Below are 17,795 nucleotides of genomic sequence, written 5' to 3' on the forward strand. Positions count from 1 at the left end.
GAATATGAAAACTCTATCCAAATCATAGCACAAAAAGCGCTCTCGTAAAATTCACAGCCCTTGAAGTGACAAAACCAAGAGCGGAGCCAGCTATAAGCAGAGCACTTGGTTGCCTACAGTGAATGAAGGGAGGGAGGATACTACTGTAATAAGATCTGGAATGAAGCCTCTGCCACCTCCCAGTTATAACACTATTTCCCCCACAACACAAAAATCTAAAAGCTTGAAAATTCAACATGTGTTTATGGTTGTTGTTTTTTTATAGGGGAGGTGTAGGAGAGTTTGTTTCTGGCCCTCTTTATATGACATTGTTATTTATTTATTATTTTTATTATTTATATACTGCCCTTTATCAAAAGATCCCAGGAAAGTGTACATCATTAAGAAGACATTTTGCAGGGCATAGTAAGAGACAGCATAATAAAGTAATCAGAATAACATTTCAAATGTACTGTACGCAGTGCTGAATCAGAGGACTTGTTTCTTGAGCAAAGAGGCACCAGCATTACTCCATTAACTCTTGTGAAACTACACTTGTCATTGATGCAGGTATTGAATAGAGTGTACTTTTTGTCTTGCTACTTGTCCCGATCCCTTGAGAATGGGCAGCTCAAACACTCCAGCTAATAATGTGCTTCTGACACACCTTAACTTTCCTCTTACAGTAATAGTGTATCTGAAAGTTCTATTGTTACTATAATTGCATTCCCTAGTGTTAACATTTTTTTGTGGGAGGGGGGGTCTCTGTGAGCACTTTGGGTTCTCCCTGCCTGTTGATACCAAGCACTGTATTCCTTGTGGCACTTGCTAAAAACATTATTGTGTAGACAAACTTACCTAGATGCTTAGAAAGCTGCAGGGGATTTTTAACTTTTTTAACTCGGAGGTGTTTTTTACAAAAACGTGGTATATAAATGTTATGAAACAAATAAATGATTTTTTTTTAAATTGCATATAATCAACTTAAAGTGAATGATGAATCATGGTGAAGAATCCCTGCAAATTGTTCTGTAACTTGTGGTAGAAGTTTATTAGATTGCATACTTGTACTTCTGTTCACATATATCTGTAAATAAATTGGCATTCTACCATGGAATTTGCATTGCATTTTCAACCTATGGTGGTCAACAGTCAGTTAGAATGAAGCATTTCTAAGGTCCCACATGAACCAAACGTGTCTCTGAAAATCTCTGAAAATGTTGCTGGCAATTTTTCTTGCATGGTTCTTGTCATTTGTCCAGGATATTCTGCAACAAAACAGGTAATGGGATAAAGTTACAGAAGTGGCCATTTTGTTAGAAGAAGACAATTTAAAATGTGTCAGAATTATTTAATAACATTTTATGCAAGGATACTCTGGGTCCCTTCACACCATGCATTTAAAGCACCGTGGTACCTCTTTGAGGGACACAGGTGGCGCTGTGGGTTAAAGCCTCAGCGCCTAGGGCTTGCCGATCGAAAGGTCGGCGGTTCGAATCCCTGCTGCGGGGTGCGCTCCCGCTGCTCGGTCCCAGCGCCTGCCAACCTAGCAGTTCGAAAGCACATCAAAGTGCAAGTAGATAAATAGGGACCGCTTACCAACGGGAAGGTAAACGGCGTCTCCGTGTGCAGCTCTGGCTCGCCAGAGCAGCGATGTCACGCTGGCCATGTGACCCGGAAGTGTCTCCGAACAGCGCTGGCCCCTGGCCTCTTAAGTGAGATGGGCGCACAACCCCAGAGTCTGTCAAGACTGGTCCCTACGGGAAGGGGTACCTTTACCTTTACCTTACCTCTTTAAACCAGTCATGGGTGCTGAGGGGTTGTTAGGCGACCCCTATTCCCCTCCAAGAGCTTGCAGTTTCCCATTCAATCCATTTTACTAGGGAATTGTACTTCTGTGAGTAGAATAGGGATCTGCCTTTGAGTGTAGAGCAAGCAGAGGGGTAATCTCCAACCATAGCACTAGGGTCCTTAGAGGGATTTACTCTCCATATTAGTACTGTCAAGATTTCTCTTTCATTATTGCAAATAAATATTGGGGGTGTTTTAAGCTGTGCTAATAGTCAAATAAACATGCTATATTCAGTCACTCTCTAGGAGGAGTAACCAACATGGTGCCCTCCAGCTGTGTTGGACTACAACTCCCATAATTTCTGGTAAGTGGCCTTGCTGCCTGGTGCTGGTGGGAGTTGGCATCCAGACCTCTCTGGAGGGCACTGTATTGGTTACCCTGCTCTAAGGAATTGCAGTCTGAATTTCCCTAATTGGCATAGGGAATTTTGGGGAAACACTCCAGCACTTTTGGGGAGAAAGTGATGAAGATAATATAATAATACACCTTTTAAAGCTGTATGGTACACTCCAACAGGACTCATCAAGACCGCCTAGACAAAAGTATAAATCCCCAAGAACAAAGCACAGTAAACAGCAGCCCACACATACATGCATACCTGACTTTCCACATGGACAGTGCTGGATCCAAAGGTGGCGTTGCCATAGCTGGTGACATAATACTGTGCAGGGGCCTGGGCAATGCTCCGTTCACTTGGGACTAAAACAATAACATGGTTAGTTATCCAGCTAGTAAATGCGACTACTGACTGGGTGCATATTTCCCCCTTCATACTCTTAGTTTCTGCATTACTATTTCATATTCCCAGTGGGGGTTTTTGTGATACTCACTGATAATCGCACACCAGTACTTCTTTCTTTTTTATGCTGCCCATGGCAGCCAATTTTTGCCGATACCCCACACTATTTTTATCAATGTAAGAGTGCCAGAACCTTTTCCTTGCTTTCATTCTTTTTAACTTAAAAAGCACTGTGTTTTATGATGCTTTGAGCAAGTAGAGGAGGCAGCCAAAGCACGAACTCTGGGCAGTATGCTAAAATGATAGCCGTAATAGAAATTATGAAGGCCTGAGGGGAGGGGAGCAAGGACACACTAGGCCACCGGTGCCAACTTGAATAAAATATTGGGGAGGGGGACCAGGTAAACCCTTACCCAAATAATCGCTCACATGACACTGTGCACACACGCACACCATGCCCATCAACTTGGGAGGGGGGCAGTCCCCTCAAATATTTTATGGGGGGGTCCCGAAGGGACTGCAGTGCCTAGGAGTTGGCTATGGACATGAGTCAAGAGATGGAAAGCTCCCACCAATCACCTCCTTGCTGTACTTTGGCAAGATCCTCTGATTCAAAACACCTTTACTAGCATGATACTATAATACCAGCAATTACAGTAGCTCCTGTTTTGGCCACAATCCAGTGAAGACGTAAATGTGCTTAAACCCACTGAAATCAATCACTTAACTATTAGTTGTTGTCTATATCACCCTCCAACACACTCACAAAACAAAACAGAAGAAGCCACGGGTGCACTTTAGAGGGCAATACAGTCATACCTTGGTTCTTGAACAGAATCCGTTCCGAAAGTCCGTTTGACTTTTAAAACCCAAGGTGCGGCTTCCAATTGGCTGCACTCAATCAGAAGCAGCAGAAGCTGCATCAGATGTTCAGCTTCCAAAAAAAGTTTGCAAACCGGAACACTTACTTCCAGGTTTGAGGCATTCAGGAGCCAAAACGTTTGAGTCGCAAGGTGGTCGACAACCGAGGTACGACTGTACTTGACAGTCTCCCCTCAGCTCCTGCCCCACACCAGCCAGGTTTAAATGTGTCTACAGTTGAATGAAACCTGAAATCTCTGGTCTCACCTTTTGGTAACAGCAGCTCAGTTTCAAATCGAAAGGCACAAGTTCCACATGTTTTGATTTCTTCTTTGGTGCTTTGAAGAAGGGAAGGAATACCAAGGCAAGAGTAAACAGATTTTGCAATCAAAATATTTATTTTTTTGTAACTCTTCAACTTGAAGGATGGCGACACAAAGGCTGTGTACACACTACAGCACATTTGAAGTACATTTCCCCCCCTGAAAATAATTCTGGTTTGTTAAGGGCTGCTGGGAATTGTACCTCTGTGAACAATAAATTGTCAGTGCCCAGAATTCTTTGGGTGAAAGCATGGGCTTTAGGGGTACAGTATGTACACAGCCTAAGGCAGGGAGGTGGCATCTATGACCCTCCAGATCAGATAATTGCTGGACTACAGTTTCCATCATTCCTGACAACTCACGATGCTGGCTGGCACTGATGGGAGTTGAGTTCAACTACATGTGAAGGGCTCACCAGTGCACTAGGGGTTGTATTCCCACCTTGGTCATACTCAAGAGTACACCCCCTGAAATTTATGCACATAACTTAGGTACATTAATTCAAATGTGCTGATTCTGAGTAAAACAATCCTAGAATGCTGGACATACAAAAGCCTATTCAAATCTCACCAAACCACTGATAAGCTCTTGGGGGGGGGGGGGAGTACACAATGACTGGTCTGACTGGCAAAAATCTACCCATTTGTGTTGAACTAAAGCAGAAATGTTCCAAAAGGCTTGCAAATACCATCTTGGTAGTCAAGGTAACCCCAGACTAATTGGTGGTTGTTGCAAAAATGAGCTCGTATATATTTATATTCCCTTCCTTTGATGTACAGTGGTACCTCGGAAGTCGAACGGAATCCATTCCGTTTGACTTCCAAAACGTTCCGACTTCCAAAGCGTGGCTTCTAATTGGCTGCAGGAAGCTCCTGCAGCCAATTGGAAGCCATGGAAGCCCCGTCGGACGTTCGGCTTCCAGAAGAACATTCGGAAACCGGGAACATTCACTTCTGGTTTTCGATCGGGAGCCAAAACATACGAGTTCCAGGGCGTTTGAGAACCAAGGTACGACTGTGTGCTAATTGGTTTGCTTGGCTGTTGTGTTTATCTGCGGATCTTGGGATGCTGGGCTCTAGGCCCAGAGGCAGGAGAAGCTCTGGAGAGCTGCCTCACCATCCAGGTGTGATGGGGTGTTCTGGGCAAACCAGCCTATGCTGCTTTGTGCATGAAGGCTGCATGAACGTTTGCTTGGGTGTGGACACCCAGAGCAGAAAGAAGGAGGAACATCAATGCTGCACTTCCCCCATCTCTGTTAGACATCAGAATAGGGGAACATCAGAATAGGGGAAGGAGAGAGTGGCCTATGTGAGAACATTTGTGGCTGGCTCAAAGGAGGCCGGCTGCTATTTCTGGAGCTTGACAGCTTTGAAAAACTTGCTGCTGGTTACACTATTCATAAAAACCTGACAGCACCTGAGAGTTTTAGCCTATCTGCTTTAAATGCTTTCAAACATAAATGTTTATATTTTACGTATGCCTTAGATCATGGGTAGGCAAACCTAAGGCCCAGGTGCTGGATCTGGCCCAATTGCCTTCTAAATCTGGCCCACGGATGGTCCGGGAATCAGCGTGTTTTAGAATGTGTCCTTTTATTTAAAATGCATCTCTGTTATTTGCGGGGCATAGGAATTTGTTCATTTCCCCCCCCCAAAATATAGTCCGTCCCCCCACGAGGTTGGAAGGACAGTGGACCGGCCCCCTGCTGAAAAAGTTTGCTGACCCCTGCCTTAGATATTTTAAACATCATCTACTGATAACTTTTTTTAATGGTCAATATTGCCTATTTTATCATGAATTTAAAATATTATAGCAATATTTTTATGTTTATTTGCTTTGACATGTTTTGAAATGAATTGGTATTAAGACTGTTGTAATTATGTGTTCTTCCTTCGCCCCCCCCCCTCTTTGCTCTTCTGTGGTATGAGTGGATTTAGACATACTTATGTGGGAAAGAGGCATGCAAACTGAAAGAACAACAGTAAAAAAGAACTTGCCTGGCCTATCTCACAGGGTTGTTGTGAACATAAAGAAGTATTTGAAATGAGATAACTTAACATGTTATGTGTTGCCTATGGTCTCTTTGTGGGAGAAAGAAAAGCTTGATAGATAACTTGTCTGATTTATATATTGTGCAAATTACCCCCCTGAGGTCTAGCTAGAAGAATGTGAAGCCTAAAGGAAAAGAAAAAAATCAAAACACAACACATCACACATCAAATAAGAGGTGATAAGAAAGACGGACAGTTAATTTGTTTCTTGATATTACTAGTGGAATACGGTGGAGCAAAACAAAATGGCCCATTGGAAATATATGAAAGTTTTTAAATTGACTTTGATGGGTACAGAGCCATCCTCCTAGTTGCTTTGAATTCAGAGCACTTTGCCTGTGGGCCAACATCAGGGCTTTGTTTGAAATACACTATGTGTGCTCAGGGTATGGCCAAAGCTACTGTAGTTGTAACTTAAACATTATGCAAATAACAAAAGATACCTGTGTTGGCCTAAAAAAAAAAATCAAAATCCATATTAAGGCAATACCTTTATTAGGCTAACCAAAATGTGCTAAACAGTGTGCAAGATTTCAATTTCTCCAGAAGCCTTCATCATTGAAGATGGAATTTGCTGTTTTTACTGCTGAAAAGTTAGGAAACTTCATGCTCTCAGGGCAGGGGAGCAGAGGGGTGAGATACTTACACTGTGCTTTTGTCATCCACATCTGGCCAGACAAATTCTGCAGGGCAGCCAGCTGTCCGACAAGGTGTCTTCACACAAAGATGGAGACCAGGCCACTCCTCCAAGAGTTTATTGCTGATGGAGATTATTGTCATAACGAAGTCCCACACCAACTGGAATCCTTGAAAAGACATCAGAGAAACAGAACTATGTGGGATTTTCTGTCTAGATAGTTGGCTGAAGGGAAATGTTGACAGATGCATCTTTTTAGCCAACAGAAGTTGTCGGCAAAACAATTTATCAACAATAAATAAATAAATTACTGAAAACAACAAAGCCTCCTGCAGTACCCTAAAGGCAGCAAATCTAGCTTTCATAGACTACAGTCCACTTCATCAGATGCACTAAATGTTACCCCAACTTGCAGGCGTATTTGTACATCATTGGGGAGGAAATTGTAAACAGTGAGATCAGAAGGGAAGAAATGCAGAAAACTGCAGGCATAATTCCTTATTAAGAGAGACTGTTCACAAAACATGTGGTTAACGCAAGCATCCTGGCATCAGCAAGGGCACACATACAAAGTGCATTCAACCCACATTTAAACCATGTGGCTTCCCCCAAAGAATCCTGGGGACTGTAGTTTCTCCCCACAGATCTACAGTTCCCAGTATCCTTTGCAAACTACCGTTCCCAGGATTCTCTGGAGAAAGTTATGTGCTTTAAAAGGCGTGTTGGGTGTACTTTAAATGTATGGTGTGGGTCTTCCCTCAGCTAATCAACACATCATCAAATAACCCATTATGCTTATTTAATCCACAAGTGAATAGAACTGAAACCAAACAAGTCCCAAAGTTTTGCACTCATTTTGCACTAAAAATACCCCACGTTTTGTACCACTCTCCAAACTGAGGAATTGATACAGCAAACCATGGTTCCCAGTTAACACCCCAAAATCCAACATTGTCTGATTCACTCCACACTGGTGCAAAATGCAGGGTTTGTGGTGCAAAAAGCTTGGCACTGGTTTGGAGGGGACCCCAAATTTCAGGGCACGTGGTTCATGAAGCTTTCCATTGAATTACATTTAAAAGTTGATTATTATCACTTGTGGGGTTGAATTGGCACAATTTTTAATCACACTACATGTTGGCTCACCAATGCTAGGATGTTTATGTTATCAACTACTGCCACAGTTAGTAAGGTATTTATCTTCATCTGTGCTTTTCCACATTTCCTTTCCCCCTGACCTCATTGTTTACAAATCCCTCCCCCAATCATGTATAAATCTACCTGCAACTCAGGATAACACTACATGCATCTGAAACTGCCAAATTTAACCTACGCAAAAGTTTTCTGCTGTTTGTGCCTGAGTTTGGTGCTGCCACCATCGGGTCTGTGTTGGCACATCAAAGCAAGCTTCAGATTAACACCCTAAAGCAAGCATGATCCTATCTGCTCCAATTTCTCATAAAAGCTTTGTGCTTGATAAATGATAATGCTGGCTTTTCAGGTGAAAGACAAAGGAAGGAGATCATTTCTAACATCCAACAAAGTGAGTCAAAGTTTGTCCTTCTGTGGTACCTGCCCTCTCAGCTGGTTTTCTGCACCTGAGTTCAATGTAGCTATATCCTTTCTGGTTGTTCGCTTTGATCAGTAAAGGTTTGCCACTGCAGATGAGCAGGCATATCGCTTTTGCAACCCAGTGGGTTGAGAAGAAAGAGCAAGCTTTAACCATGAGCCTGGAAAGAGAGAAACAACAGCCAATGCCTTCAGATCCCATCATGCATGTGCACAACGTATTTCCTTGGGTGTGCAGCCAGGGAATATATGAATAGATAGATAGATAGATAGATAGATAGATAGATAGATAGATGATAGATAGATAGATAGATAGATAGATAGATAGATAGATAGATAGATATAGATAGATAGATAGATAGATAGAGATAGATAGATAGATAGATAGATAGATAGATAGATAGATAGATAGATGATAGATAGATAGATAGATAGATAGATAGATAGATAGATAGATAGATAGATATACTCATTCTTGGTTGTAAATGATATTGGTTTAATTTATCAAACAAACAAAAGAAACTAAAACTTAACTAAATGTAACTTTTTAAATTAAACTTTACTTAAAAAATACAAACTGATCAAAAGACACACAAAATACCAAATTTTTGCTGTAGTGCAATTTTTGCTTGAAAATTTCTGTGGGAAATGTATGTATCTTTGTGGCTGCCCCAGGTTATGCAAATCATTCTAAGAGGAGGGAGGTGTTCTTGGTAAGTTCTGGCACCTTTTTTCCTAAAAAAAATAGCACTTTGTTTAACTACCTTTTGAAGAAGCCCTCTGGGATCTCCGGGGAAAAGTAGACACGGATATGAAGGTCTTCTTTGTGGTCTCCTCCCCACATTTTGGAAACCTCCTCACTCTGGTTGAGATAAGTGGGAAATAAGTAGTGAGTTTCCTCATGGCCTTGTGCGGCTTCCCACGGCAATCCAGGCACAAACACTCGGGCTCTTGGATTGAGCCCCTCTGTATTTCTGACCTCCAGACAGATCTCAAAGTGCTCCAACAGGCTAAAGAGTTTCCCCTTCTGAGATCTGCTGCCCACCATTTCCTCAAAGACGTCTCTCATGCCGTCCAGGTAGAGCTGGTGTTTGAGCAAAGATCTCATGGCCTTCTGGCACAACATGGCCTTTGACTTGAATGCCCACACCCAGTTGGCCCGGTCTCGAATGGTGGCATGTTCTGCTATCAAGATGTCAACAGCAATGCTCTCCAGCTGCTGCGTCAGGCCATACCGGACAAGAGTCTGGAAGAACAGAAGCATTATAAAAAATACAGGCATAGAAAAATTAAGCCTTAAATACACGACAGGTAAGGCTCACACTTTCCCTAGATCAGGTGTAGCAAATACATTCTTCAGATGTTTTGGACCACAACTCCCATCAGCCCAAGCCAGCATGATCAGTAGACAGTGATGATGGGAGTTGTAGTTAAAAATATTTGAAAGCACCAAGTTGGGGAAGCCTGCCTACCCCTCTTAGCATATGCTGCAGCTATTAGGAGTCATTGAAACAAAATGGCTTCCAGCAAAGATGTGGTTGGCAGGCGGGAATTCAGAACTGGTCTCTCTCAGTAGCTGATATGCACAGGTGAATCAACACACATGCCTGGCTAGTCCATCCCGCTGTATTATCTGCATTCCTATTGTGAGATGCAATGCCGACACTGATGCAGTGTTTCAAAGATGGCAAGGGGGGCGGGGGGGCAGACTGTTCCTATAGTCCATTCTTTGCTTTCTTTCCATAGCCTATTGATAAACCCTTTTGGAGCAAGTGGCCTCATTTAGACAGTAATTACCTGAAATCTCCATTTTGTGCTAGAACACAACCCAGAAGGTCATAAAAGTCTTGCATTCACCTCTACAGCTTGCAGTGTGAACATGCTGATCTGAAGGACCTGCCTGCCTTTGGAATGCAAGGGATCAGGCATGGTGAAGATGGATTACTACTTTCCTCGATCAGGTTCAAACTAGATGCGGTTAGTGGGGACAACAAGATGGTGGGCATAACTCCCTCCTGTAATGAGGCATTAACCACTCCCTGGACCCATCTAGCCAATTCCCACCTACTAGATTTTATAGTAGTGTATAAATGAAAGGCACAGAACATCTGTCTGTAAAGCAGTTGGCCACCTCAGGCTGAGCCTTGGCACTCTAAAGGAGTCTGTTGATCTCCTAGAAAACTTTCTGTGTGACGTGGTAAATAAATAAATGCTACACGCTTGTGTGGCACCTCCATTTTCATTCCCCTTCTAGCTAACTTCAGAGAATCAATGTCTCTACAGCATAAAGAGATCTGGTGTGGAAGCAGCCAAGGACACCTGGCACTCACTTTGAAGATGGTTATGAGAATGTCCGGGCATAGAAACACCGTGCTCTCCAGCTGCTTGACCTCTTCGTACCACACGATTAGCCCAATGCGGTGAAGGTATCTCAGGATATCCCGCAGAAGTTCTACATCAAGGTGGGTCAGGTGATACTGATGGGAAAGCTCTCTATGTAACAGACTGAGATCCATCATACCTAAAGGACCATTAGAAGAAGACTTGTTTCTAGTGACTGCAAGGGAGCCACAGAACGAAATACTCTGAGTAAGCACGTTTGGGATCAGTCTATCTGTAGACAGGGATGGATGGATTTGTCAAATTTGGATTCTCTCCGTTTCTCATATTTCCACCCCTAAACTCATTTATCCATGTTTCCACATGACTTGGCTATTTATTTATAAATTTTGAAGAATGGCTGTCTGTCTTTCAGTTTGCGTATTGTTTCAGAAAGTGTGAATTAGGTAAGGTTTGTCTCCAGATGTGATCTGAATTTCTTTCCCATCCCTGTCTATAAGTGATTGAAATGCTGTAGTTCTGCTGTTGGAGCAGAACTAGAGGAGGACAGTAAATATTAAAGAGGTCAGTGCTAATGAACATCCTTACTTAAGCTGGCTCCTTCTGCAGGTTAACAACTATTTTGGAATTCATTGTAGATCTGGGAATGTGAAAATGCTCCCATAGTTTTAAATTTGAATGTGTGGGGAGTTTAAATTTGAATGTGTGGGATGACCAGGGCCATCAACCAGTGATCATTTTATTTTATTTAATATACTTTATACTTGTTCAAATGTTGTTATTATGCTTTAATTGGAGTTTTATGCTTTTACTGGATTTTTATTATTTTTAAAACGGGGGCCTGCTCAACTTTTCAGGCTGAGTGGACTATAAAAATAAGCAAATTGACCACAGAAGAGAAGCCAGTATCAGCCTCCTGCTACTGTCCTGAGGGACAGCTGTCTGAGAGACTGCCTCAGAGACTTCGGTTCTCCCCCAAGCAATCTAGAGGCCATCACCCTTATTGCAAGTGTTTATGAGGAGGCTGTGATGGTGGCTGTGTATTTCAGGGAAATACACTCTGTACATAGAAAACTGCCATCTACTGAGTCTGACTATTGGTGCATCTTGCTCAGTTTTCATCTATGCTGATGATCTCCAGGGTTTCAAGGCAAGGGAGTCTTTCCCAAGAGATGCTGGGGAATGAACTGGGAACCTTCCACATGCAACGAAAGCAGATATACTACCCCAAGCAATGTCTCTTCCCAAATGTTCAGAAGGACCCTGTTCTGCATCATGACTTCACCTATTCAAGGGCTAGGACCTCGCATTTAAAAGGGGGAAGAGAGGGGAGGCGCAAAATGCCCATTCATAACAGTTACTTGCCATGCTCTGCCAACTCTTCGTTTTTTTGCACAATATTCACAATTGCAGCTTCTACTTGCTTGTAGATAGGGGGCAGCACTTGGATGACATTCGGGAAGACAGCTTCATTCTTGACGTGCTTCAGAATTGTGCCTTCAAGTGTTTTGATGTCCTCGTAATCCATGCAATTGACGGGAACAAGGTCCAAAACCTGGGGCAAAAAAATATACAGATGCCACAAACAAACAAACCAAAACTCCAAACAGTTTACAAGCAAGCAATAGATGCAAACGACCAAAGACTGGCATTTTGTTATTCTGGTAGGCAGTCTATGGTTTATGCATGTTGGTGGCCATAGAACTTGAGATTCCTACAATCAAACTAAATCTCTAGATGGACATGAGATTCAGAACAGATGAAAGGAAGTATCTTATTCATAAGTGAACGGAGTCATTTGTCAGTGGTGGTTGAATGCATCCTCCCAGATCTGAAGATTTAGGCCTCAAAGAATCAACTGCTGGGGAACAATAACTTCAGGTTCCACTTGTGGGTGCCCACAGGCACAAGGCTAGCCACTACTGGAAGCAGGTCGCTGGGCATGGCCAGAGGAAAAACAGGGTGGATCAACTCATAAATTTTACCTTTGTACAGCAGGATAGCTTGTAATTCACTCACACACTGCTCTCGGTCCTGCATTCAGGCAAGTGAGAGACATTATCAAAGATCAAGGACACATTCCAGCCAGGCCGAAGCACTCGTGGAAGGTGTAAAAGTAGGGCCAGTGAGTGGTGTGGGCTGGCAAAAGGGGGATGTGCTTAGGGCAGGTCTCAATGGCCTGCAGCATTAGCTTCAAGGGCCATTGAGAGTGACTTGGTGGGACATATTTGGCCCCTAGATCAGACGTTTCCACCCCTGGAATGAATGGACTTTTGGTCTGCTCTAGGCACCTTCTTTTGTTATTAAGGTTCAATGTCCCAGCCTCCAAAATTTCTATATACCCCCCCCCAACAAAGATGCTGCTTGTTCACATCCTACTTTTGACTAAGGAGTTGACAAATTGGGGGCCAGATGGCACCACTCACAAGAGAGCCATGTTACTGCCTGTGCTTTCTGATTGCTGTATGGAAAAGCACATGCATCTGACCTTTGAATAGTTTGTAAGTAAACTATTTTTAACTACCCAAACATGTCCCCCCCCCCCCCCGTGATGGGGAAATGGGAAGTTTTGGAACTCACAAGGACATGTTTTAAAAGTCCAACAGTCTATTTTTACACATTTCACTTTGCTGCATATTTTGTGATTTTAAATCTCTGCTCACCCAAGGGTACTTGCCCCAAACCTGAATCTTGGCATCCAGGGAATTCTCTTTTTATCTACTTAATTTTTCTTTCCCAACCAACACAGACTTGGGAGTTTACATCACATCATATTCTGTAATGCAGGGACTGGAAACTTGTGGCCCTCCAGATGTTGTTGGACTCCTAACTCAGGTCAAGCCACAGCCATTGTAACTGATGGTCAGGGAGTTCTGTCCAACATCTGACGGGCCACAGGTCCCCCCCCCCCTGATGTAGGGCATCCTAAATATTCAAAATATATCACATTTTCCTCACCGTAAGGGTGCATTGCTCCATTTCTTTCAGCCTATTCCACTGGTCCACAAAGAACTCTGATTCCTCATTGTCCTCCAGGTTGGCAATGAGATGGGCTAAGGTGTTCTTTCTCTCATCCAGCATGTCCTGGATCTTGCTCATTATATCCTCTTTCTTTTCTCTAACCTCCTGCTCACAACAAACATCTATGTGAGTTCCAACGGGAAGGACCACAGAGTTGGGCACTCGCATAAAGAGGTTGTTGATCCAAAATCCAACAAGCTCCTTGAAGGAGTCATCGCTCCGCTGATACCTGAAAAAGGGAAGTTCCAGATCACTCACAGACTCAGCCCGCTGCCCTGGCATTGTGTGGGTAAACAAATTTGTTTCTCTAATATTGGTAGCTCACAAAGAGAATGAGGTCACATTCACAATATGTACTTCAGGCACATGATTTCCCCCAAAGAGTCCCGGGAACTGTGGTTTGTTGGGGTGCTGGGAATTGTAGTTCTCTGTGGTTAAAGTACAGCTCCCAATATTCTTTCAGGGAAAGATAAATGCTTTAAATATATGGCGTGGATGCGACCGGAGCTTAATACAGATATTAAGAAGTGGCCTCTGCTATGAGAAAAGTATATTCTTCTCAGCTTGCAATTGTGGCACTTGTGAAAATATCCATAAAAATAGAGTAATGATGATTATCCATAAAGGTAATATTAATTGACTGGTGGTGGCCAAGCAAAAAAGATTTCACTCAGTGAATAATGGAAAGCATGCTTTGTTGTTGTCTTTTTTTTAATTTAGATTGGATGCAATGATAAGTAGTGCACCTCAATGTCTAGCTAAGGCCTCTGCAATAGGCTTTAGCCACCTCCGATTTAGAAGAATAGCTTGCAGTGCAAGAGCCTATGCAAGTTTGCTTGAAAGTGTTCAGTGGAGCTTACTTCCAAGCGTGCATAAGATTTAAGACTTCATTAGTTCACTGCTCTCTTTGATGGGCATACAGTACTAGCAGGGATAAAACTCCTGCAATTATAATGTTTCTGGCTGACAAAAAAAAGCTAACTTCATACACAGGAGTACAAATTTAGCCAAAGATAACACATTTAAATTCCATTCACTTATAAATGAGAATATGAAGCACACATGCAAATCGACCCCGCTGGTGCCAACAGGACTTAAAAGCCACGCTCCCCTTTCCCCTCCCTTCACAAAGTAAGCAAGATGACACTTACTGCTGAAAGTTAATGACCAAGATGACCAGAGCCTGTGGGGTGATGAACATGTGGTGGGTCATATAGTATTCCAGTTGGCCAGCAAAGTCCCAGAAGAGAAAAGTGAAGCCTTGGATCTGGAACTCGCTGATCTCAATCCCAACGGTCCGCTCTTCCTCTGACATTCGAACTATTTGCCTTTGCTTCAGGCTTTTGCAAATGGTGGACTTCCCTGCTAAGGACATCCCCAGGAACATGGTCTTGACTCGCCTGTCCTCTTCCGCTCGGCTGTTTTGCAGCTGGTCGAAGTAGCTGATGATCTGCCTGAGGCCTCCTGCGCAGACCTCGTAGGGAGGCTCCCGAAGAGGATTCCCGCTGACCTTGAACATCTTCAGAGGCAGCTCCTTGAACATCTTCATGGGAAGCTGGCGCAGCTTGTTGTTATACAGGTAGAGCTCTTGCAAACATTTCAGCTCCAAGACCGCCAAAGGGATAGCTAGGAACAAGTTGTTGGACAGGTTGAGGTACTGGAGGCTGCTGCAACAGACTGCCAGGTCCTTGGGAAGCCTATCTAAGCGGTTGTTGTTCAGTCGAAGATGTCTCAACTTTGGAAGGCAGGAAAAGACTCCCTCTGGGATAACACGGATTTGGTTCTGATTGAGTTCCAGCTTCTCCAGATGGACCAAGCTCCTGATTTCCTCTGGGAAGTCTATGATATCATTTTTAGACAAAACCAGCTTTTTCAGGTTGCAAAGTTTTGCAATCCCAGGGAGCTGTTTCAGCTTGTTCCGGTCTAAATTCAGGCTTTCTATGCCATTATTTTGCAGGACCTCAGGTGGAACCACTCGGAGCCTAAGTCTGGAAAGTGTCACTTCATTGGGGTAGTCTTCTTGCCCTTGATCTGATGAACAGAGGGCACAAGATACTGTGATTTATCATCAAGAAAAAGGACCATTGTTTCCAAGCGAGTAGCTTGCCAGACACTCTGCCTCAAATTATTTCATGCCACACACACACATAAGTTAACGCTCCAGCTCTTAACCATGTAATGCTAAACACTTTTACTAGGGACAAAACCTAATTGTTTAGAGAGGGAATTATTTCTGACAAACATACAGAGAATTTTTCCATACATCACTTCATCTGGAATTAACCTTTTTCTACTGTTTAGCTGCCTGGTTCTGAGTATAGGAGGGTAGTTAATTATAACCAGGTTGCTGTAACTGTATGTGCACATAAATGCAAGAGAAATTGGAGACAGGATGGGGTAGGATTTATGGTATGCTTAAGGTCCTACATAGCCCACTCTTTTATTTTATGTTTGCATGTGTGTATGTATTTTATTTATATCCTGCCTTACCACTAAGGAGCTCAAGGTGGCAGACATGGTTTTCTTCCTCCCTACTGTATCCTCACAACCACCCTGTGAGGTAGGTTAAGACTAAGAAGCTGTGACTGGTCCAAGACCACCCAGTGAATTTTTGTATTTTCAGTCAGAAGTCATTCACAAAGAGCTTGACGAATGAGGCAGGATTTAAAATATAAGTATGCCCCCCTACAACCAGCTCTCATTTCAATACAGTTCCTCCAATACTCATTTCAATACAGTTCCTCTAACCAGGCCTACTTCTGAACACATTATTTGAAAAAAGATCCACTGCGTTGAACACAAAGGGCATAATAAAAGGGACTCATAAGAGACAGGAACAGCCTGTGCTGTTGGGGGCTTCCTCTGGCCTTTTCATTGCTGCAGCTCCCGTAGCTGAGGAGTTAAGCAGCGGAGTGGAACAGGTCAGCTTTAAAACATCTTGCGTCTTCTGTCTGTCAGTGTTGCAATGAGAAGGACTGAGAAGGTTCTGATTCTATGCACAGCCTGTGCCCAAACCTGAACATATGTCTCTTGGCACAAGATTACTATTTTAAAGATGGCAAGTTCTCTCTCTCATCCTAACAAATGGCAGGTAGGCCCAGCATCAGCACCCAGCACCTGACCAAGCCCTCCTCCAGCACTGCCCCTTCCATTGTTTTTCTACTCCACTCCAAGCAGCAGCAATCAGTAGGAATCAAAGGCAGGTACTCACTAGATCCATGCTGGGCCATATTGTTGTCCTGCTGCTCCCTGCTTCACAAGCCACGGCTATATCCTTCTGACGTAACCATCTGCTTTCATTTCCTCAATTCTCTCTTTCAAAAGCCTTTACCTCCTTCTTCTTCCCACAATTAATTGTGCAAGATGTGAAACTTTGTGTGGGGCAAAATTGAAGGCTCAACACAATTAAAATCACCACAGCCATTTCCCCAGTATATGATTGCCAGTGAAATGGGGGATACACACACACACACACACACACACACACACACACACACTCCTTCACACTCGGAGGTGTGACCATGGCCCTTTCTTGCAGGGCTGGCCCAAGACATGTTGCTGCCTGAAGCAAAGGACAAAATGGTTCTGAAGCCAAGTGGGGAGGTGATCAAATCTTACTTCAACACCATTGAAAGGATAGCCTCCTCTGTTGCCCCTGAGGGCAGCAGGCTAGCACAGGGCAGACCATGTGGGGCATAGCAGAGGAGAATAGTTAGGAGGGGGCTCAAGAGGAACAGTTGGGGGCCTGCAACCTTTGGCCCCCACCCCAGCCCACCATCTACCACCTGAGGCAGTTGCTTCCCTCTGCTTAAGGCCAGCCCTGCTTTCTTAGGATTGTGATGTTGCTCTCTAGAGCAGTCAAACTCCACTTTCAGTTAATAACATCCTCTTATCTGGGGTGAAAGTAGACAAAGACCCACACATGTAGCTATCTTTGTGGCCTTCAGAAGGGAGGGAGAGGATCTTGTCCCCAGCGAAAGCTTTTTGGCAGGCCTAACAGACAAAACCTTGACAATGTGTTATCTTCTTGCTGATAAAGACAGACACGCAATTCATAAAGTAGTCCTTTTTGCAAAAGGTTAGAATCAAAACTGTCGCTGGGTATTATGGTGGCCATCTTATCTAATGGCTTATAGGCAGAGCCCATCATCTGTCAGTTTTCATTCAAAGTTGCTTTTGTGTTTTAATTTGTACGTTGGATATTCTTCATAGTATTGCAAATCTATAACTTGTTTCACTGTTTTAATAAAGGGCAAGTGCTGAACCTACTGGTCACCCCAGTTTAGGGAGGGGTGGGGAGAAGATTACTCCAAACAGGTAAATCTCAAGGCTGACTTGTGCATGTAAAGCCAAACCCAGATGGAAAGGTGGGGAGACGGGTGCAAGCTCACAACCTGTTTCTGATCCCCAAGTCTTGGAAACT

General features: G+C 43.4%; 1 protein-coding gene across 3 annotated transcripts; it reads right to left on the minus strand.

The window, feature by feature from the left end:
• Positions 1–735: 735 nt before the first annotated feature.
• Positions 736–16,949, minus strand: LOC309374458 (malignant fibrous histiocytoma-amplified sequence 1 homolog). Of its 3 annotated transcripts, XM_081919370.1 has the most exons (11): positions 16,584–16,946; positions 14,524–15,403; positions 13,310–13,601; positions 11,717–11,906; positions 10,342–10,532; positions 8,776–9,257; positions 8,015–8,172; positions 6,452–6,611; positions 3,699–3,769; positions 2,430–2,530; positions 736–1,247 (listed from the first exon to the last, which is right to left on the minus strand). In XM_081919370.1, the coding sequence occupies exons 1-11, from the start codon at positions 16,600–16,602 to the stop codon at positions 1,230–1,232; spliced, it is 2,562 nt and encodes an 853-aa protein (XP_081775496.1). In that variant the 5' UTR covers positions 16,603–16,946; the 3' UTR covers positions 736–1,229. The 3 variants fall into 3 exon arrangements, 2 of the variants coding, with proteins under 2 accessions (XP_081775496.1, XP_081775497.1); XR_014170591.1 differs by lacking the exons at positions 736–1,247; positions 2,430–2,530; positions 8,015–8,172 and having other exon boundaries at positions 16,584–16,949; XM_081919371.1 differs by lacking the exons at positions 736–1,247; positions 2,430–2,530; positions 3,699–3,769 and having other exon boundaries at positions 6,454–6,611; positions 8,019–8,172; positions 16,584–16,949.
• Positions 16,950–17,795: the final 846 nt, after the last annotated feature.

Source organism: Podarcis melisellensis (assembly GCF_964234715.1).
Source record: "Podarcis melisellensis genome assembly, chromosome: 1".
NCBI lineage: Eukaryota > Metazoa > Chordata > Lepidosauria > Squamata > Lacertidae > Podarcis > Podarcis melisellensis.

What these genes read in the sequence shown, in the direction of transcription:
- LOC309374458 (XM_081919370.1), bottom strand. An exon ending in AAAACCAGCTGAGAGGGCAG is followed by an intron (nt 6,612 to 8,014) that starts GTACCACAGAAG and finishes TGTCTTTTCAAG; the next exon opens with GATTCCAGTTGGTGTGGGAC. An exon ending in TGAGCTGCTGTTACCAAAAG is followed by an intron (nt 2,531 to 3,698) that starts GTGAGACCAGAG and finishes TTATTGTTTTAG; the next exon opens with TCCCAAGTGAACGGAGCATT.